Source organism: Salvelinus alpinus, chromosome 32 (assembly GCF_045679555.1).
Source record: "Salvelinus alpinus chromosome 32, SLU_Salpinus.1, whole genome shotgun sequence".
Classification (NCBI taxonomy): Eukaryota; Metazoa; Chordata; class Actinopteri; order Salmoniformes; family Salmonidae; genus Salvelinus; species Salvelinus alpinus.
In genome coordinates, this window is record NC_092117.1 from 15,623,040 (window position 1) to 15,643,947 (window position 20,908).

Below are 20,908 nucleotides of genomic sequence, written 5' to 3' on the forward strand. Positions count from 1 at the left end.
TAAAAAATCATGTCAACCACGTCAGTCATTTTTTTTTAACATAATTTTTCTTCCACTTTTACATTAGAGTATTTTGCGTAGATTGTTGACAATTAAATACATTTTAATTCCACTTTGTAACACAATCAAAAATAAAGACACCCAAGGGGTCGGAATGCTTTTCCAAGGCACTGTAATTGAGCAAATGAAGTTGGCCACTGTTTAATTTACAGTTACAATATCTCTATCCCTGACCGAAGTGTCTCAGCGCTCACTACATTGTATCTCTCTATCGAAGCTAAAACAGCAGGCAATAAATTGGTGGTGAATAACCACACCCTAGCCGTTTTCGAATTACAGGACAATAGAATTAAAACTGCTAAATTCTATCTCCGCATCATTGCAAAATGTGTAGAATAGAATGAAATTCGCTTTCAAAATAGTATGAGATTAGCTTGGGGGGGGGGGCTTGCTCGGCCTCGCTCCACTGTGTCCTAGCCTACAGCTTCAACAAACCATTTTTTTAATATGTAAAATATATAAACACACTTTCACGCCATTTCGTAAGTGTCTCGAGCGACAAGTGTAGCTTAGTACAGTAGCGGAGGAAATATTCCGTTTCCATTCCTCAGAGAGAGATACGTGATGGAGGATTGTCAGGGACAATACTGGCAAACAAATGCAGTCGAACCTATTACTGTCAAAACATGCACTTTTAGACTGGCAGACAGGCTTGCTAGCATGAAAATTTAGAAATAATATGAGAAAAAAAGTTGTGTGAGCTGAACCCTATTTGTCAACACACTGAAAACTTACCTCTTTCATAGGTGCACGCCCAGTCGGCAGAACTGAATTCCTAAACCGACAACCCTGCTGTATGTAGGCCTATATAATAGCCTATCATTATGAAGTTAAAAAACAAGTAAAAAGTTATTTCTGTGTCATTGAAATGACGGTGTAGTTCATCGTAGAAAGTTGGGCTCCTTTCCCGAGTCGGCTCCGTCCAAGATTTGCCCTAGTGCCTTTCCATTTTCTTTCCTTCATCCACCGCGCAAGCGACCTCTCCAGGCATCAACGTCTGGAGAACAAAACAAAAGCCTGATGGAGTGGCAGGATAAGGAGTTTTGTATGTTCATTTGCAAACGCTACTTCTGCGCATGTGCATGTTTTTTTTACGTAGCTGCTGTACTTAGTGCTCCGCTGCCGCCCACGTACTTGATTGCCTTTGTCTCGTCACAGAACTTTATGTTGTACAAAACTGTTCGAACTATTGCCTTCCCTCAGTAAGCTACTAAGCCAAAGTGCGATCTCCTACACACTTGATGTTGTTCACAAAACTGTTTTTAGCTATTTCATTCCATGCCTCATTAAGCATAAGAACGATTTCATGTTCTTTTTTCATGAGGGGATAAGTTATTCACATGTTTTACACAAAATACATTATCAACATGTTCGTACAAACAGTTCTCAGCATTGCAAACATAAGCACGAATCAAACAGGCAGTCTATTTATTTCATGTTTTTAGCTGCTGTGTTAGTTATTTACTCTGCCATGATATCAGCGTATATGGCATAAATATGGCACTGGGCACCGATAACTACGATTTGGCAACAACTATAAAGATTAGCCTACATCATCAGACCAAACGCTGGTTGTTTTTGCCCCGTGTAAGGAATGTGTTTTGCTTGTGTAACTGCAATATGCGTTACAACAGACAGAAAGAGAAGGTTGTAACTTCATAAAAAAACTGAACAAAAATATCAACGCAACATGTAAAGTGTTGGTCCCGTGAGATGAAATAAAAGATCCCAGAAATGTTCCATATGCACAAAAAGCTTATTTCTCTAAAATGTTGTGTACAAATTTGTTAACATCCATATTAGTGAGAATTTCTCCTTTGCCAAGATAATCCATCCACTTGACAGGTGTCGCATATCAAGAAGCAAATTACACGACATGATCATTACACAAGTGCACCTTGTGCTGGGGACAATAAAAGGCCACTAAAATGTGTAGTTTTGTCACACAACACAACGCCACAGATGTCTCAAGTTTTGAGGAACTATGCAATTGGCATGCTGACTGCAGGAATGTCCACCAGAGCTGTTGCCAGATAATTTAATGTTAATTTCTCTAGTATAAGCCACATCCAACATTGTTTTAGAGAATTTGGCAGTGCGTCCAACTGGCCACACAACTGCAGACCACGTGTATGAGTTGAGCGATTTGCTGATGTCAATGTTGTGAACGGTGTACCCCATGGTGAAAGGTATAAGCGACAACGAACACAATTGCATTTTATCAATAGCAATTTGAATGCACAGAAATACTGTGACGAGATCCAATCAAATCAACATTGTATTTGTCACATGCGCTGACCACAACATGCGCCTTACAGTGAAATGCTTACTTACAAGCCCTTAACCAACAATGCAGTTAAGAAAAATACAAAAAAACATATATTTTTTTAAAGTAACAAATAATTAAAGAGCAGCAGTAAAATAACAATAGCGGGGGCTATATACAGGGGTCCTGAGGCCCATTTAAAAAAAAATGTATCTGTGACCAACATATGCATATCTGTATTCCTAGTCATGTGAAAACTCCATATCGTAGCATAACTCAGTGATCCGTAGGCACGGCCAAAGTTTAATCCTTGTTGCCTTTCACGTCACGTCTTCACCTGGAATTGCGGTTTTGATTCATTGGAATACATCGTTTTTGTCAGACTATTTGACTTTTTGTAGCATGTTAGCATAATTAGGTTAAGGTTAGGTAAAATGCAAAAAATAAATCTAACTTTTGATTTGATTTTAATTTCACAAAAGCTGTATCCATTCTAGCCACGTTCTGGAATTACTTAGGCAGGGGTACTTGTTATTTTATACCTCAATCAGACAGAGAAGAAGAGGAAGAGGGTTAGGGTTAGGCCCAACTCAGCAGAAAAGTTCTCTTTCATTGTTTTGCCCACCAAGCAAGGAATTTTTGTATGGACGTCAATGAGACAATGTCAAATTTGGTCAGCAAAAAAAGTATGGCTTATTTGCTATGTGAGGTTAATTTGATCAAATACATTTTTTGCAATGCTTAAGTTGTTACGAGTGTACTGACATAAGTAGGACACGTGACATCCCTGCAACTTTAAGAAAAAAACGTTATATCGGAGTTGTCTCAAGATGGCTATGCATATTCATGGCATGAAGCTAGTAGCATAGCATCTCTCTCAATTGAATACAGGCTGTTAAAGTCAACAACCCTCATCGAATATTTAAAAAATAATTTGATGTATCAGGGAGGTGGGAGGTGACCAAGAACCCGATGGTCACTCTGACAAAGCTCCAGAGTTCCTCAGTAGAGATGGGAGAACCTTCCAGAAGGTCTCTGCAGCACTCCACCAATCAGGCCTTTATGGTAGTGGCCAGACAGAAGCGACGCCTCAGTAAAAAGCATGACAGCCCGCTTGGAGTTTGCCAAAAGGCACCTAAAGAACTCTCAGACCATGAGAAACCAGATGATCTGGTCTGATGAAACCAAGATTGAACTCTTAGACCTGAATGCCAAGCGTCACGTCTGGAGGAAACCTGTCACCGTCCCTAGGGTGAAGCATGGTGGTGGCAGCATCATGCTGTGGGGATGTTTTTCAGTGGCAGGGACTGGGAGACTAGTCAGGATCGAGGGAAAGATGAACGGAGCAAAGAACAGTGAGATCCTTGATGAAAATCTGCTCCAAAGCTCTCAGGACTTCAGACTGGGGCAAAGGTTCTCCTTCCAACAGGACAACAACCCTAAGCACACAGCCAAGACAATGCAGGAGTGGCTTCGGGACAAGTCTCTGAATGTCCGTGAGTGGCCCAGCCAGAGCCCAGACCTGAAAATAGCTGTGCAGCGACGCTCCCAATCTAACCTGACAGAGCTTGAGAGGATCTGCAGAGAATAATGGGAATACAGGTGTGCCAAACTTGTAGCGTCTTACTCGAGGCTGTAACCGCTGCCAAAGGTGCTTCAACAAAGTACTGAGTAAAGGGTCTGAATACTTATGTACATAAGGTATTTCTGTTTTAAATTTATTTGCAAACATTTCTAAAAACCAGTTTTTCAATTTTGTCATTATGGGGTTTTGTGTGTAGATTGATGAGGGAAACAGAGTATTTAATCCATTTTAGAATAAGGCAGTATTCTATATATTGGCTGGTGTATTTACGGACATATTCAATCTCTCCCTATCCCAGTCTGCTGTCCCCACATTCTTCAAGATGGCCACCATTGTTCCTTTACTCAAGAAGGCAAAGGTAACTGAACTAAATGACTATCGCCCCATAGTACTCACTTCTGTCATCACGAAGTCCTTTGAGAGACGAGTCAAGGATCATATCACCTCCACCTTACCTGTCACCCTAGACCCACTTCAATTTGCTTAGCGCCCCAATAGGTCCACAGACGATGCAATCGCCATTACACTGAACACTGCCCTATCCCATCTGGACAAGAGGAATATCTATGTAAGAATGCTGTTCATTGACTATAGCTCAGCATTCAATACCATAGTACCCTCCAAGCTCATCATTAAGCTTGAGGCCTTGGGTCTCAACCCCGCCCTGTGCAATTGGGTCTTACAACGACGAGACAGCCTACAGGGAGGAGATGAGGGCACTCGGAGTGTGGTGTCAGGAAAACTATTTCTCACTCATCGTAAACAAAACAAAGGAGATGTTCGTGGACTTCAGGAAACAGCAGAGGGAGCAGGCCCCCTATCCACATCGACGGGACAACAGCGGAGAAGGTGGAAAGTTTTAAGTTCATCGGCCTACACATCACAGACAAACTGAAATGGTCCAGTGTGTGGTGAAGAAGGCGCAACAGCGCCTCTTCAACCTCAGGAGGCTGAAGAAATTTGTCTTGTCACCTAAAACCCTCACAAACTGTCGAGCTGTATCACCACCTGGTACGGCAACTGCACCGCCCACAACCGCAGAGCTCTCCAGAGGGTGGTGCGGTCTGCACAACACATCAACGGGGGCAAACTACCTGCCTTCCAGGACACCTACAGCACCCGATGTCACAGGAAGGACAAAAAGATCATCAAGGACATCAACCACCTGAGCCACTGCCTGTTCACCCCGCTACCATCCAGAAGGCGAGGTCAGTACAGGTGCATCAAAGCTGGGACCGAGAGACTGAAAAATAGCTTCTATCTCAAGGCTACTAGACTGTTAAACAGCCATCACTAACACAGAGGCTGCTGCCTACATATAGACTTGAAATCATTGGCCACTTTAGTAAATGGATCACTAGTCACTTTAATAATGCCACCTTAATAATGTTTACATATCTTGCATTACTCATCTGTATATACTTTATTTTATACCATCTTTTGCATCTTGCCTATGCGCGCTGTCATTGCTCATCCATATATTTATATGTATATATTGTTATTCCATTCTTTTTTTACTTAGATTTGTGTGTATTAAGTAGTTGTTGTGGAATTGTTAGATTACATGTTAGATATTTCTGCACTGTCGGAACTAGAAGCACAAGCATTTTTCTACACTTTCAATAATATCTGCTAACCATGTGTGTGTGACCAATAACATTTGTAATGTAACAAAATGAGGAAAAAGTGAAGGGGTCTGAATACTTTCCGAATGCACTGTATATACACTCACCAGACAGTTTATTAGGTACACTACCCTGTTCAAGAAAATGTATCGCTCATACAGACAGAGTCACATGGCAGTAGCTTGCTAAATAAAGCAGGCAGACAGGCATCGAGGCATTCAGTTACTGTTCGATTACATACAGTTACTGTTCAACGCGACTTTGAGCGTGGTATGATCGTCATTGCCAGGCACACCGGATCCAGTATCTCAGAAATGGCTCCCCTTTTCATGCACAACAGTGTCTAGGGCAGGGTTATTCAAATCTTATTCTGAGGTCCGGAGCCTGCTGGTTTGCAGTTCTACCTGATAATTAACTGCACCCACATAGTGTCCCAGGTATAAATCAGTGGAACTGGCTTCGAGGTCCACAGTTGAGTTTGAGGGGTGTAGTCAGTGGCAGTCCTGTGGGCTGGTGATCGCGGTGAGGTTATGGTATGAGCAGACATAAGCTATGGACACAAACACAATTGCATTTTATCGATGGCAATTTGAATGCAGAGATACCGTGACGAGATCCTGAGGACCATTGTCGTGCCAATCATCCGCCGCCATCACCTCATGTTTTATCATGGTAAGGTACAGTTGTCGGAAGTTTACATACACTTAGGTTGGACTCATTAAAACTAGTTTTTCAACCTCTCCACAAATGACTTGTTAACATACTATAGTTTTGGCAAGTCGTTTAGGACATCTACTTTGCGCATGACAAGTAATTTTTCCAACAATTGTTTACAGACAGATTATTTCACTTATAATTCACTGTATCACAATTCCAGTGGGTCAGAAGTTAACATACACTAACCTTTAAACAGCTTGGAAAATTCCAGAAATGATGTCATGGCTTTAGAAGCTTCTGATAGGCTAATTGACATAATTTGAGTCAATTGCTTGACATCATGGTGAAATCAAAAGAAATCAGCCAAGAATTCAGAAAAGAATTGTAGACCTGGGTCTGGTTCATCCTTGGGAGCAATTTCCAAACGCCTGAACGTTCATCTGTACAAACAATAGTACGCAAGTATAAACACCATGGGTTCACGCAGCCGTCATACCGCTCAGGAAGGAGACGCGTTCTATCTCCTAGAGATGAACATACTTTGGTGCGAAAAGTGCAAATCAATCCCAGAACAGCAGCAAAGGACCTTGTGAAGATGCTGTAGGAAACAGGTACAAAAGTATCTATATCCACAGTAAAACGAGTCCTATATCGACATAACCTGAAAGGCCGCTCAGCAAGGAAGAAGCCACTGCTCCAAACCCGCCATAAAAACGCCAGACTACGGTTTGCAACTGCACATAGGGACAAAGATCGTACTTTTTGGAGAAATGTCCTCTGGTCTGATGAAACAAAAATAGAACTGTTTGGCCATAATGACCATCGTTATGTTTGGAGGAAAAAGGGGGATGCTTGCAAGCTGAAGAACACCATCCCAACCGTGAAGCACGGGGGTGGCAGCATCATGTTGTGAGGGTGCTTTGCTGCATGAGGGACTGGTGCACCTCACAAAATTGATGGCATCATGAGGATGGACAACTATGTGGATATATTGAAGCAACATCTCAAGACATCAGTCAGGCAGTTAAAGCTTGGTCGCAAATGGGTCTTCCAAATGGACAATGACCCCAAGCATACTTCCAAAGTTGTGGCAAAATGGCTTAAGGACAACAAAGTCAAGGTATTGGAGTGGCCATCACAAAGCCCTGACCTCAAACCTATAGAAAATTTGTGGGCTGAACTGAAAAAGCGTGTGCAGGCAAGGAGGCCTACAAACCTGACTCAGTTACACCAACTCTGTCAGGAGGAATGGGCCAAGATTCACCCAACTTATTGTGGGAAGCTTGTGGAAGGCTACCCGAAACCTTTGACCCAAGTTAAACAATTTAAAGGCAGTGCTACCAAATACCAATTGAGTATGTAAACTTCTGACCCACTGGGAATGTGATGAAAAAAATAAAAGCTGAAATAAATCCTTCTCTCTATTATTCTGACATTTCAAATTCTTAAAAAAAAGTGGTGATCCTAACTGACCTAAGACAGGGATTTTTTACTAGGATTAAATGTCAGGAATTGTTAAAAACTGAGTTTACATACACCTTAGCCAAATACATTTAAACTTCTGACTTCAACTGTATCTGTGACCAACAGATGCATATCTGCATTCCCAGTCTTGTGAAATCCATAGATTAGAACCTAATGAATTTATTTCAATTGACTGATTTCCTTATATGAACTGTGACTAAGTAAAATCTTTGAAATTGTTGCACGTTGAGTTCATATTTTAGTTCATTAAACATTGACAGGCAGTCGTGTAAACTTTAACTAAATTTAAACTTGAACTAAACTTAACAAAAAATCCTTTAAAGTATTACTTAAGTCATTTTTGGGGGGTATCTGTACTTTACTATTTACATTTTTGGCAACTTTTACTGTCACTTCACTACATTCCTAAAGAAAATTATGTACTTTTTACTCCATACATTTTCCCTGACACCCAAAAGTACTCGTTACATTTTGACAGGGAAATGCTCCAATTCACATACTTATCAAGAGAACATCCCTGGTCATCCCTACTGTCTGACTCAGCGGACTCACTTAACACAAATGCTTAGTTTGTAAATTATGTCTGAGTGTTGTAGTGTGACCCTGGCTATGGTTAATAAAAAATTTAAATTGTGCAATCTGGTTTGCTTAATAAGGAATTTTAAATTATTAATACTTTTACTTTTGATACTTAAGTACATTTTAGCAATTCCATTTTCTTTTGATACTTAAGTATATTTAAAACCCAAATACTTTGACTTTAACTGAAGTAGTATTTTACTGGGTGACTTTCACTTGAGTCATTTTCTATTAATGGATTTTTACTTTTACTCAAGTATGACAATTGAGTACTTTTTCCACAATTCTGTAGAATACAAATGTATAAGCACTTTTTGAATGTGCAAATGCACGTTCCAGTTGTAAATGTTAGGGATTTCTGATCATTTGCTCACAAATCGATAAAATTGTAGTTTTATTTGTGCGTTGTTGAATCGTTAATGTATTTGTGAGTTATCTTGAATATACACACAGATCCTGGAAGACATACTTGCCAAATAAACAAATCTCACTCCATACAGGTCAGCCCAAAAAAGTTTGATGAACCGCACTCCAACAATAAACTGATGTTAATTTCCAACTTTTAGCTCCATTATTCTTTATTACCTTCGTCCACTCATTCTTACCAACAGAATAAAAAAAACATTGCTGATGCCAATGCTCTGGCCAGGGTCGTTCACCCCGCTTTGTTGGGATTGTATTGTTTTCTAGCAAAAGACCCACATTTTCATTACAAAAACAAGGAAACAGGAATGAATGAGAAATATGTATTTTCAAAAATGTATTTATGAACATTTACAATGTATTATGTCTGTTACAATAAAGCTTATATGGACATTTATATGACTAACATATAGTAAATTGCTTTCGCGTCTCTGAGATTCAATCATAACACTGAGTGACAATGTGCAGAAAGGTGGTGATTTGAATAACCCGCAAGCCTGGGTTTTCATGAGGATGAAAACATATGCCTACTACAAACTGTAACGTCCATGGCATATTATGAGCTATGCAGGCCAAATGGGTTAACTATATATTTGCCAATACTCTCATTAGAAGAATTAGGCCAAATCTGAAGGAAAGCTTACTAATCAGTACCTTCAAAGCATTAAATGCAATACAACTTTTATCAACAGGTTTTGCAGCATATTTGTTTTGAATTAATTACACAGGTATTAACAGGGATAGCACACCACACCGGACAGATCTGTGATGGTGAGGAGCTTCATAGGGTGTGTCTATTGGAGACTGTGCATAGTGGGCAGAATTTTGAGAACTGTGTGAGAAACTGGACTGAGTAGAAATCCTCAATTTATATCAATGCATGATTCATGCAGGGGTCCAAGTTACTTAAGTAGATCACAGGTTCGGCCCTGTATGAAGTAATATGGGCCAACCTGCATGTATTCATTTATGTCTTATTTTACAAAATGTAACAAACTTAAAGAAAATACATAAATTTTAAACACTGGAATATATTTAAATACCGTAAAACTTCAATTAAAAGCTGAGTCTCAAATAGCCGCCTGTCCCTTTTAATAGCAGGGCAAAGACACATTTCAGCAAATAAACACCTGTTTAAAATAAACACTGGGTTTAAATGTAATTGTTTATGGAGGTTACCATGAATTGTTTACGAGGATTCGTTGGATTTGTTACATTAAATCATTGTTTAATGACTTACGGTAATCATACATTTTTATCGCTGGTAAGTAACAGCTGCTAGCTAACTGGCAAGCACAAAAACAGTCAACTTCAGGAGTCGACCTCCAGAAATTTTGGTTGCCCTCTAGTGGCGAACGTAAGAACTGAAAATGCAATCAGAGGAGAATAATTACAGTCGTGGCCAAAAGTTGAGAATGACACAAATATTAGTTCAAAGTCTGCTACCTCAGTTTGTATGATGGCAATTTGCATATACTCCAGAATGTTATGAAGAGTGATCAGATGAATTGCAATTAACTGCAAAGTCCCTCTTTGCCATGCAATGAACTGAATCCCCCCCAAACAAATTCATTGCATTTCAGCCCTGCCACAAAAGGACCAGCTGACATCATGTCAGTGATTCTCTCGTTAACACAGGTGTGAGTGTTGACGAGGACAAGGCTGGAGATCACTCTGTCATGCTGATTGAGTTCGAATAACAGAATGGAAGCTTAAAAAGGAGGGTGGTGCTTGGAATCATTGTTCTTCCTCTGCCAACCATGGTTACCTGCAAGGAAACACGTGCCGTCATCATTGCTTTGCACAAAAAGGGCTTCACAGGCAAGTATATTGCTGCCAGTAAGTTTGCACCTAAATCAACCATTTATCGGATCATCAAGAACTTCCAAGGAGAGCGGTTCAATTGTTGTGAAGGCGGCTTCAGGGCGCCCAAGAAAGCCCAGCAAGCGCCAGGACCATCTTCTAAAGTTGATTCAGCTGCGGGATCGGGGCACCACCAGTACAGAGCTTGCTCAGGAATGGCAGCAGGCATGTGTGAGTGCATCTGCACGCACAGTGAGGCAAAGACTTTTGGAGAATGGCCTGGTGTCAAGAAGGGCAGCAGAGAAGCCACTTCTCTCCAGGAAAAACATCAGGGACAGACTGATATTCTGCAAAAGGTACAGGGATTGGACTGCTGAGCACTGGGGTAAAGTCATTTTCTTTGATGAATCCCCTTTCCGATTGTTTGTGGCATCCGGAAAAAAAGCCTGTCCGGAGAAGAGAAGGTGAGCGCTACCATCAGTCCTGTGTCATGCCAACAGTAAAGCATCCTGAGACCATTCATGTGTGGGGTGGGCTCAGGGAGTGGGCTCACTCACAATTTTGCCTAAGAACACAGCCATGAATAAAGAATGGTACCAACACATCCTCCGAGAGCAACTTCTCCCAACCATCCAGGAACAGTTTGGTGACGAACAATGCCTTTTCCAGCATGATGGAGCACCTTGCCATAAGGCAAAAGTGATAACTAAGTGGCTCGGGGAATAAAACATCAATATTTTGGGTCCATGGCCAGGAAACTCCCCAGACCTTAATCCCATTGAGAACTTGTGGTCAATCCTCAAGAGGCGGGTGGACAAACAAAAACCCACAAATTCTGACAAACTTTAAGCATTGATTATGCAAGAATGGGCTGCCATCTGTCAGGATGTGGCCCAGAAGTTAATTGACAGCATGCCAGGGTGGATTGCAGAGGTCTTGAAAAAGAAGGGTCAACACTGCAAATATTGACTCTTTGCATCAACTTCATGTAATTGTCAATAACATTGACACTTATGGAATGCTTGGCATTATACTTCAGTATTCCATAGTAACATCTGACAAAAATATCTAAAGATACTGAAGCAGCAAACTTTGTGGAAATTAATATTTGTGTCATTCTCAAAACTGTTGGCCACGACTGTATTCGGTCAAGGAAAATTCCCCCTCCCCCCAAAATAGAGGTATACTAAGACAAAAAAACATGACGTCTGTAAATGATAACAGTGCAGGAAATGCCGAAATTTATTCAGATGGAAATTAAAGCTGAAATTAAACAATTAACTATGTAAATAAGAAACTGCTTGTTGGGATCCCGAGTGGCGCAGCGGTCTAAGGCACTGCATCTCAGTGCAAGAGGCATCACTACAGTCCCTGGTTCGATTCCAGGCTGTATCACATCCGGCCGTGATTGGGAGTCCCATAGGGTGGCGCACAATTGGCCCAGCGTCGTCCGGGTTTGGCCGGGGTTGGGCGTCATTGTAAAAAATGATTTGCCTAGTTAAATAAAAGGTTAAACTTTTTTTTTTTTAACTCTGTATGCATTAAGGAAATAAATGCCTGTCTCTAATAAGCACCTGTTGTGTTCAGTGATTTAAGCAAATAAATGCCCGGGCTATGTAATTGAAGTTTTACGGTAAGCTGGTTGAGCGTTACTGTGGATGTGTAGGCAGATGTGTAGGCAGACCTACACATTCATTTGGACACAGGAAGTCAACCGGTGGTTTGTAAAGCCGTCGACCACTCCCTCCCTGTCTGAACGGGGTGTACCGCAGCCATTTCTTCACCACATCTGCAAACTGATGATGTGTGGCCTCCTTGCCCACAGGGGTTCTTTTCAGGGCACCTAGTGACAGAAGTAGAGGTCAGTGCTGCAACCAAATTAACTTCAGAGGTTTACTTTCCAAATGTCTCTTTTTGTCTGTATGGAGACTGATCGGAGGAATCCTTCTAATGATCCATCCATCTATCCATGCATCCCACCGAGTATGTGTAAGGTACACACACACAATACCGTTCAAAAGTTTGGGGTCACTTAGAAATATCCTTGTTTTTGAAAGAAAAGCTAATTTTTTGTTCATTAAAAATATCAAATTGATCAGAAACAGACATTGTTAATGTTGTAAATGACTATTGTAGCTGGAAACTGCAGCTTCATTAAATAGTGACTGCAAAACACAAGTCTCAACGTCAACAAAACGTGACTCCGGGATGCTGGCCTTCGAGACAGAGTTGGAAAGAAAAAGCCATCTCTCAGACTGGCCAATAAAAAAAAAACATTATGATGGGCAAAAGAACACAGACACTGGGCAGAGGAACTCTGCCTAGAGCGGCCAGCATCCCGGAGTCACTTCTTCACTGTTGACATTGAGACTGGTGTTTTGCGGGTACTATTTAATGAAGCTGCCAGTTGAGGACTTGTGAGATGTCTGTTTCTCAAACTAGACACCAATGTACTTGCTCAGTTCTCTTGCTCAGTTGTGCACCGGGTCCTCCCACTCCTATCTATTCTGGTTAGAGACAGTTTGCGCTGTTCTGTGAAGGGAGTAGTACACAGCGTTGTATGAGATCTTCAGTTTCTCTGCGATTTCTCGTATGGAATAGCCTTAATTTCTCAGAACAAGAATAAACTGACGAGTTTCAAAAGAAAGTTTTTTGTTTCTGGCCATTTTGAGCCTGTAACCCAACCCCCAAATGCTGATGCTCCAGATACTCAACTAGTCTAAAGAAGGCCAGTTTTATTGCTTCTTTAATCAGAACAACAGTTTTCAGTTGTGCTAACATATTTGCAAAAGGGTTTCCTAATGATCAATGAGCCTTTTAAAATGATAAACTTGGATTAGCTAACACAACGTGCCATTGGAACACAGGAGTGATGGTTGCTGATAATGGGCCTCCGTACGCCTATGTAGATATTCCATAAAAAATCTGCAGTTTCCAGCTACAATAGTCATTTACAACATTAACAATGTCTACACTGTATTTCTGATCAATTTGATGTTATTTTTAAATTGACATTTTTTTGTTGCTTTTCTTTAAAAACAAAGACATTTCTAAGTGACCCCAAACTTTTGAGCGGTAGTGTACATATATCTTTTATAGGGTCTTACGGAAGAGAACCCCTTGGAGGCGGGTGTTTCTGAAGCTCCTTTTCTGGCCGCGGCCCACCCAGTTGAGCTCAGAGCCCACAGCGAAAGATAGCACAGCCTGCATGAGCCTTCGCACCGCATCATCCACTGTGGCCCCGCCCATCCGTGACAGGTGAGACACCTGTGATATATATATATATATATACACACACACGCCATTAATAACACAATCACTTACCATTATGTAACAGTATTATACCACAGTAGGTAGTGTGCTTGTTGCTGGTTCAAGCCCTATCGGGTCACTCGGTCCACCTACCATTCTCTTCTGTGCTCCGGCATCCTCCAGGTGCCTCTCTGTGTCATCTAGCTGCTCCATGGTCCTCAGCGGGATGTCGATGTCTAGAGCCTCCACCTCCTCCTCTACCTCCGGAAAGCTCTGGCCCTGAACCCTGGCCTGCAGCTCCCTCAACACTGACCACTGTCTTTGCTGCTCCTCCTTGATCTCCACCAGCAAGGAGATTATCTTACGCTGGGCAGCCGTCTCTGAGGAACAGTGGACAGGAACAGATTTGGGATGACACCAGGGTCAAGGTAGGGGCCCCAAAAAGTTGTGTTGGTCAGTTAGTTTGTTGATTTGTCATATTGTGTCACATTTTAGAACAGTAAGAGAGCTGGTGTTGTTAGTCATTTCCCCCATCAATCTAAAACAGAGTGTAAGCGTCATTGGCTACTGTAGCTAACTCTTCATTCAACTTTTCTTTTGTTGCTACGACTAGTTCCTGCAAAGATGCTGGGAAATGCTAGAAGTGCAGCAGTTAATGTCAGGAACCTCTTTGCGCGGTTCAAAACATGGACTTATTATCTTTCAGAGTTATCTGGCGTTTGTAGAACCACCTGCAACTGGACATTTATAAGACTAATGTTTTCCAGAATCGAGAATTGAGTGTCGGCAACACCAGATTAGTTGAAAAATCGATGGCGACGTTTTGTATAGGCAAACCTGTAACGTCCAATACTGGACAACAAACATCTTTGGTTATATCACATTCTGGCGTACAAACTGTAGTAATTAAAACATTTAGCCTGAGATCGATTTTATTAATCCTGCGAATCTGATTGGTCACACAGCTGAAAAATGTATGTAATTATTCGTTTTTTTCGCTGCTTGTTACTTCCAAGTAGGCTAGATACAAAACAAAGTGAAGAATTCGGTAATATTAGAACTACATTTAATCAGGGTAAAACGTTACCTGCTGATGACGAGGTGCCAGGCATCAACAACTTTTCCCCAACACCACCCGTGCTAAACGTCGCACTTAGCGACTCAACGTCAAAGTTGACATCAGGTCGTCTTGAAATATCATCTTTGGGAATATCCTCCGAGCGTCTCGAGACATGTTCCGCAAGATTGTTCATTTCGTCGGACACAGCTGAAAGTCTCTGCTGGAGTGTTTCTAGAGCTATGTCTGCCATGTGTTTGTTGACCAAACCTTCCATACGTCGCTGCATCGCCCAGCTAGAAGTATCTCCATTATTATGCTCCATAAAATTCCTCAAACAGTCGACCTCCTAAACTTTAGTTTAAACCAACAAAAACCTTTCTACAATGTCTTTCTATCGTTCAAGGTAAACGCAAATGTGGACTAGTGAGGGAAAAACGGAAGTGGTTATCAAACAGTCCACAGCCAGAGCACGATATCACGTTGCAACAACGTCACAGTAATGTTGCGAGAACATTGAGGGAGTTCGATTAATCTCACTCGGGCGCCCGTGTTGCGGTTGAAAGTTGATTGCATTCGATTTGGAACAGGGCTTCCTCTCGGGCGTGAGCCAGGTGCCCCGTTTTGTCCGACGGCGTAGTCGGCTCAAAAGAAAAGTGATGTAATTAAAATCGTATAGTAATGAATAAGATACTGTGTTTTCTCATGTTAAAGTGATTGCTTTAGTGGCATTCCCAATTAAAACTAGTTTGAAAATTCAAACATATGTTATACAATAATTGTATGTTTCTGGACAATGCACCATGCTGCCTTGTTGACAACATTATCAAACTGCGCAGATTACTGTTCAATTTGAGAAGGCCTGATGACGTGCCGGGCCATAGCTTGGTGTACCCCGGGCCAGATTAATCGAGCCCCCTCGTTGGGAAGGCCAGAATAACTACATTTCCCAATAGCACCAACAAAACAATAATTTCCTACGGGTTGACTGCATATTTTGCCGCGTTCAAAACAACTGGGAACTTGAAAATCTCAGACTTCCGACTTCAGTGCGTTCAAGACAACTGGGAACTCTGGATTTTTTTTTTAGCTCCGATTGGGAGGGGACTCGGGCCTCATCTTAAACATGTGAAATGGATATTTACAAGTGAATAGTCATGGATGTGAGCTGATAAAAATTGTATTCGATGTTATCCCGTTAACTGTTTTCATAAAAAAGAGGACTAGAAACTTGTAAAATTCCATAAGAATGACAATACGTTTTAACCTAATATCTTAATAAGAGCAGCAATCCATTACACACAATTAGTCTTATTTAAGATGTATTTTTACCACGGGCTGGTTACTAGAATACAAAAATAAATATAATTGGCCTCAACAGTCCCAACATTGCATTTTACTACATTGTAATGGAATGTATGGGGCATGTTTATAGTCCCCATGATGAAAACAGTTAAAGGATAACATTGATTATCATTTTAATCTGCCCACATCCATGACTATTTAAATGTACAAATACATTTAATGTTTGAAGATTGATTAAATGATGTGAATAATTTATCATCTTTACATATCTGACACACCTGGCTCATTTGGTTGTGTATTCTACATCATCATGAACATCTTAAGACATCATTGAGCCTACTACAATTATATTTCATACAGGTATGGTCAAGCTAAATTGATCCAATAAGACACCATTGAGTTGTTTGGTGGCAATATTGGAAAAAGTTTCTGTGGGGTTAATATGTATATCCTGTGATGCCCTATATCTACAAATATTTTAGCTGTGTGTGAAATGTGGTGCCTCTATAACCAAAGTTACAATCCAAAAACATAGCTGCCCCAGGTTAGGGCTCTGTGCAGGCCAGTCAAGTTCTTCCACACTGATCTTGACAAACAATTTCTGTATTGACCTTGCTTTGTGCATGGGGGCATTGTCATGCTGAAACAGGAAAGGGCCTTCCCCCGAACTGTTGCCTCAATGTCATTGTATGCTGTAGCGTTAAGATTTCCCTTCACTGGAACTAAGAGGCCTGGCCCTGACCATGAAAAACAACCTCAGACCATTTTTCCTCCTCCACCAAACGTTACAGTTGCCACTGTGCATTGAGACAGGTAGCATTCTCCTGGCATCCACCAAACTCAGATTTGTCCGTCGAACTTCAGATGGTGAAGCGTGAAGAACGCGTTTCCACTGCTCCAGAGTCCAACAACGGCGAACTTTACACCACTCCAGCTTTTTTTATTTATTTTTATTTCACCTTTATTTAACCAGGTAGGCTAGTTGAGAACAAGTTCTCATTTGCAACTGCGACCTGGCCAAGATAAAGCATAGCAGTGTGAACAGACAACACAGAGTTACACATGGAGTAAACAATAAACAAGTCAATAACATGGTAGAAAAAAAGAGAATCTATATACAATGTGTGCAAAAGGCATGAGGTAGGCAATAAATCGAATAATTACAATTTAGCAGATTAACACTGGAGTGATAAATCATCAGATGATCATGTGCAAGAAGAGATATTGGTACTGGTGTGCAAAAGAGCAGAAAAGTAAATAAATAAAAGCAGTATGGGGGGTGAGGTAGGTAAATTGGGTGGGTAGTTTACAGATGGACTATGTACAGCTGCAGCGATCGGTTAGCTGCTCGGATAGCAGATTTTTAAAGTTGTTGAGGGAGATAAAAGTCTCCAACTTCAGAGATTTTTGCAATTCGTTCCAGTCGCAGGCAGCAGAGAACTGGAAGGAAAGGCGTCCAAATGAGGTTTTAGCTTTAGGGATGATCAGTGAGATACACCTGCTGGAGCGCGTGCTGCGGGTGGGTGTAGCCATCGTGACCAGTGAACTGAGATAAGGCGGCACTTTACCTAGCATAGCCTTGTAGATGACCTGGAGCCAGTGGGTCTGACGACGAACATGTAGCGAGGGCCAGCCGACTAGGGCATACAGGTCGCAGTGGTGGGTCATATAAGGTGCTTTAGTAACAAAACGAATGGCACTGTGATAAACTGCATCCAGTTTGCTGAGTAGAGTGTTGGAAGCTATTTTGTAGATGACATCGCCGAAGTCGAGGATCGGCAGGATAGTCAGTTTTACTAGGGTAAGTTTGGCGGCGTGAGTGAAGGAGGCTTTGTTGCGGAATAGAAAGCCGATTCTTGATTTGATTTTGGATTGGAGATGTTTGATATGAGTCTGGAAGGAGAGTTTGCAGTCTAGCCAGACACCTAGGTACTTATAGATGTCCACATATTCTAGGTCGGAACCGTCCAGGGTGGTGATGCTAGTCGGGCGTGCGGGTGCAGGCAGCGAACGGTTGAAAAGCATGCATTTGGTTTTACTAGCGTTTAAGAGCAGTTGGAGGCCACGGAAGGAGTGTTGTATGGCATTGAAGCTCGTTTGGAGGTTAGATAGCACAGTGTCCAAGGAAGGGCCGGAAGTATATAGAATGGTGTCGTCTGCGTAGAGGTGGATCAGGGAATCGCCCGCAGCAAGAGCAACATCATTGATGTATACAGAGAAAAGAGTCGGCCCGAGAATTGAACCCTGTGGTACCCCCATAGAGACTGCCAGAGGACCGGACAACATGCCCTCCGATTTGACACACTGAACTCTGTCTGCAAAGTAGTTGGTGAACCAGGCAAGGCAGTCATTAGAAAAACCGAGGCTACTGAGTTTGCCGATAAGAATATGGTGATTGACAGAGTCGAAAGCCTTGGCCAGGTCGATGAAGACGGCTGCACAGTAATGTCTTTTATCGATGGCGGTTATGATGTCGTTTAGTACCTTGAGCGTGGCTGAGGTGCATCCGTGACCGGCTCGGAAACCGGATTGCACAGCGGAGAAGGTACGGTGGGATTCGAGATGGTCAGTGATCTGTTTGTTGACTTGGCTTTCGAAGACCTTAGATAGGCAGGGCAGGATGGATATAGGTCTGTAACAGTTTGGGTCCAGGGTGTCTCCCCCTTTGAAGAGGGGGATGACCGCGGCAGCTTTCCAATCCTTGGGGATCTCAGATGATACGAAGGAGAGGTTGAACAGGCTGGTAATAGGGGGTGCGACAATGGCGGCGGACAGTTTCAGAAATAGGGGGTCCAGATTGTCAAGCCCAGCTGATTTGTATGGGTCCAGGTTTTCCAGCTCTTTCAGAACATCTGCTATCTGGATTTGGGTAAAGGAGAAGCTGGGGAGGCTTGGGCGAGTAGCAGCGGGGGGGGCGGGGCTGTTGGCCAAGGTTGGAGTCGCCAGGAAGAAGGCATGGCCAGCCATTGAGAAATGCTTGTTGAAGTCTTCGATTATCACGGATTTATCGGTGGTGACCGTGTTACCTAGCCTCAGTGCAGTGGGCAGCTGGGAGGAGGTGCTCTTGTTCTCCATGGACTTTACAGTATCCCAGAACTTTTTGGAGTTAGAGCTACAGGATGCGAATTTCTGCTTGAAAAAGCTGGCCTTTGCTTTCCTGACTGACTGCGTGTATTGGTTCCTGACTTCCCTGAACAGTTGCATATCGCGGGGGCTCTTCGATGCTATTGCAGTTCGCCACAGGATGTTTTTGTGCTGGTCGAGGGCAGTCAGGTCTGGAGTGAACCAAGGGCTATATCTGTTCTTGGTTCTGCATTTTTTGAACGGAGCATGCTTGTCTAATATGGTGAGGAAGTAACATTTAAAGAATGACCAGGCATCCTCAACTGACGGGATGAGGTCAATATCCTTCCAGGGTACCCGGGCCAGGTCGATTAGAAAGGCCTGCTCGCAGAAGTGTTTTAGGGAGCGTTTGACAGTGATGAGGGGTGGTCGTTTGACCGCAGACCCGTGGCGGATACAGGCAATGAGGCAGTGATCGCTGAGATCTTGATTGAAGACAGCAGAGGTGTATTTGGAGGGCAGGTTGGTCAGGATAATGTCTATTAGGGTGCCCATGTTTACGGATTTAGGGTTGTACCTGGTGGGTTCCTTGATGATTTGTGTGAGATTGAGGGCATCAACTTGGATTGTAGGACTGCCGGGGTGTTAAGCATATCCCAGTTTAGGTCACCTAACAGAACAAACTCTGAAGCTAGATGGGGAGCGATCAATTCACAGATGGTGTCCAGGGCACAGCTGGGAGCTGAGGGGGGTCGGTAGCAGGCGGCAACAGTGAGAGACTTATTTCTGGAGAGATTAATTTTTAAAATTAGAAGTTCGAACTGTTTGGGCATAGACCTGGAAAGTATGACAGAACTTTGCAGGCTATCTCTGCAGTAGATTGCAACTCCTCCCCCTTTGGCAGTTCTATCTTGACGGAAAGTGTTATAGTTGAGTATGGAAATCTCAGAATTTTTGGTGGCCTTCCTAAGCCAGGATTCGGACACGGCAAGGACATCAGGATTGGCAGAGTGTGCTAAAGCGGTGAGTAAGGCAAACTTAGGGAGGAGGCTTCTGATGTTGACATGCATGAGGCCAAGGCTTTTTCGATCGCAGAAGTCAACAAATGAGGGTGACTGGGGACATGCAGGGCCTGGGTTTACCTCCACATCACCCGAGGAACAGAGGAGTAGTAGGATGAGGGTGCGGCTAAAGGCTATCAAAACTGGTCGCCTAGAGCGTTGGGGACAAAGAATAAAAGGAGCAGATTTATGGGCGTGGTAGAATAGATTCTGGGCATAATGTGCAGACAGGGGTATGGAGGGGCGCGGGTACAGCGGAGGCAAGCCCAGGCACTGGGTGATGATAAGAGAGGTTGTATCTCTGGACATGCTGGTCTCAATGGGTGAGGTCACCGCATGTGTGGGGGGTGGGACAAAGGGGGTATCAGAGGTACGGAGAGTGGAACTACAGGGTCCATTGCAAACCAAAACAATGACAATGAAAACTAGCCTGAACAACAGTATGCAAGGCATATTGATATTTGAGAGAGACATACAATAAGGCATAAAGTGATTGCAGGTCTTGATTGGGAGAGCTAGCTAAAACAACAGGTAAGATAACAGCAGCAATAACAGGGTGCTAGTCTGACACAGCAACAACAGGTAAAAAAATGGCGATGACTAGGCAGAGAGGGTCGGATTAACTACACACAGATCCTGAGTTAAAGCACAGAGCCGACAGATAAGACACAAATAAACAGAATGGAG

At 42.5% G+C, this 20,908-nt stretch overlaps 2 protein-coding genes across 2 annotated transcripts in view; both read right to left on the reverse strand.

Annotated features, from left to right (window-relative positions):
- The window catches only part of rin2a (Ras and Rab interactor 2a), a 68,877-nt gene extending 67,776 nt beyond the window's left edge, over positions 1 to 1,101 (reverse strand). The window contains exon 1 of the mRNA XM_071380527.1: positions 796 to 1,101. The gene's annotated coding sequence lies outside the window, so the exon portion shown is untranslated. The remainder of the gene's footprint in view (positions 1 to 795) is intronic.
- Positions 1,102 to 11,697: 10,596 nt separating this feature from the next.
- LOC139562289 (uncharacterized) lies at positions 11,698 to 15,269 on the reverse strand. The gene is made up of 4 exons (XM_071379864.1): positions 14,823 to 15,269; positions 13,889 to 14,115; positions 13,591 to 13,750; positions 11,698 to 12,326 (listed from the first exon to the last, which is right to left on the reverse strand). Exons 1-4 carry the CDS (start codon positions 15,115 to 15,117, stop codon positions 12,133 to 12,135), a joined length of 876 nt encoding a protein of 291 aa, XP_071235965.1. The 5' UTR covers positions 15,118 to 15,269; the 3' UTR covers positions 11,698 to 12,132.
- Positions 15,270 to 20,908: the final 5,639 nt, after the last annotated feature.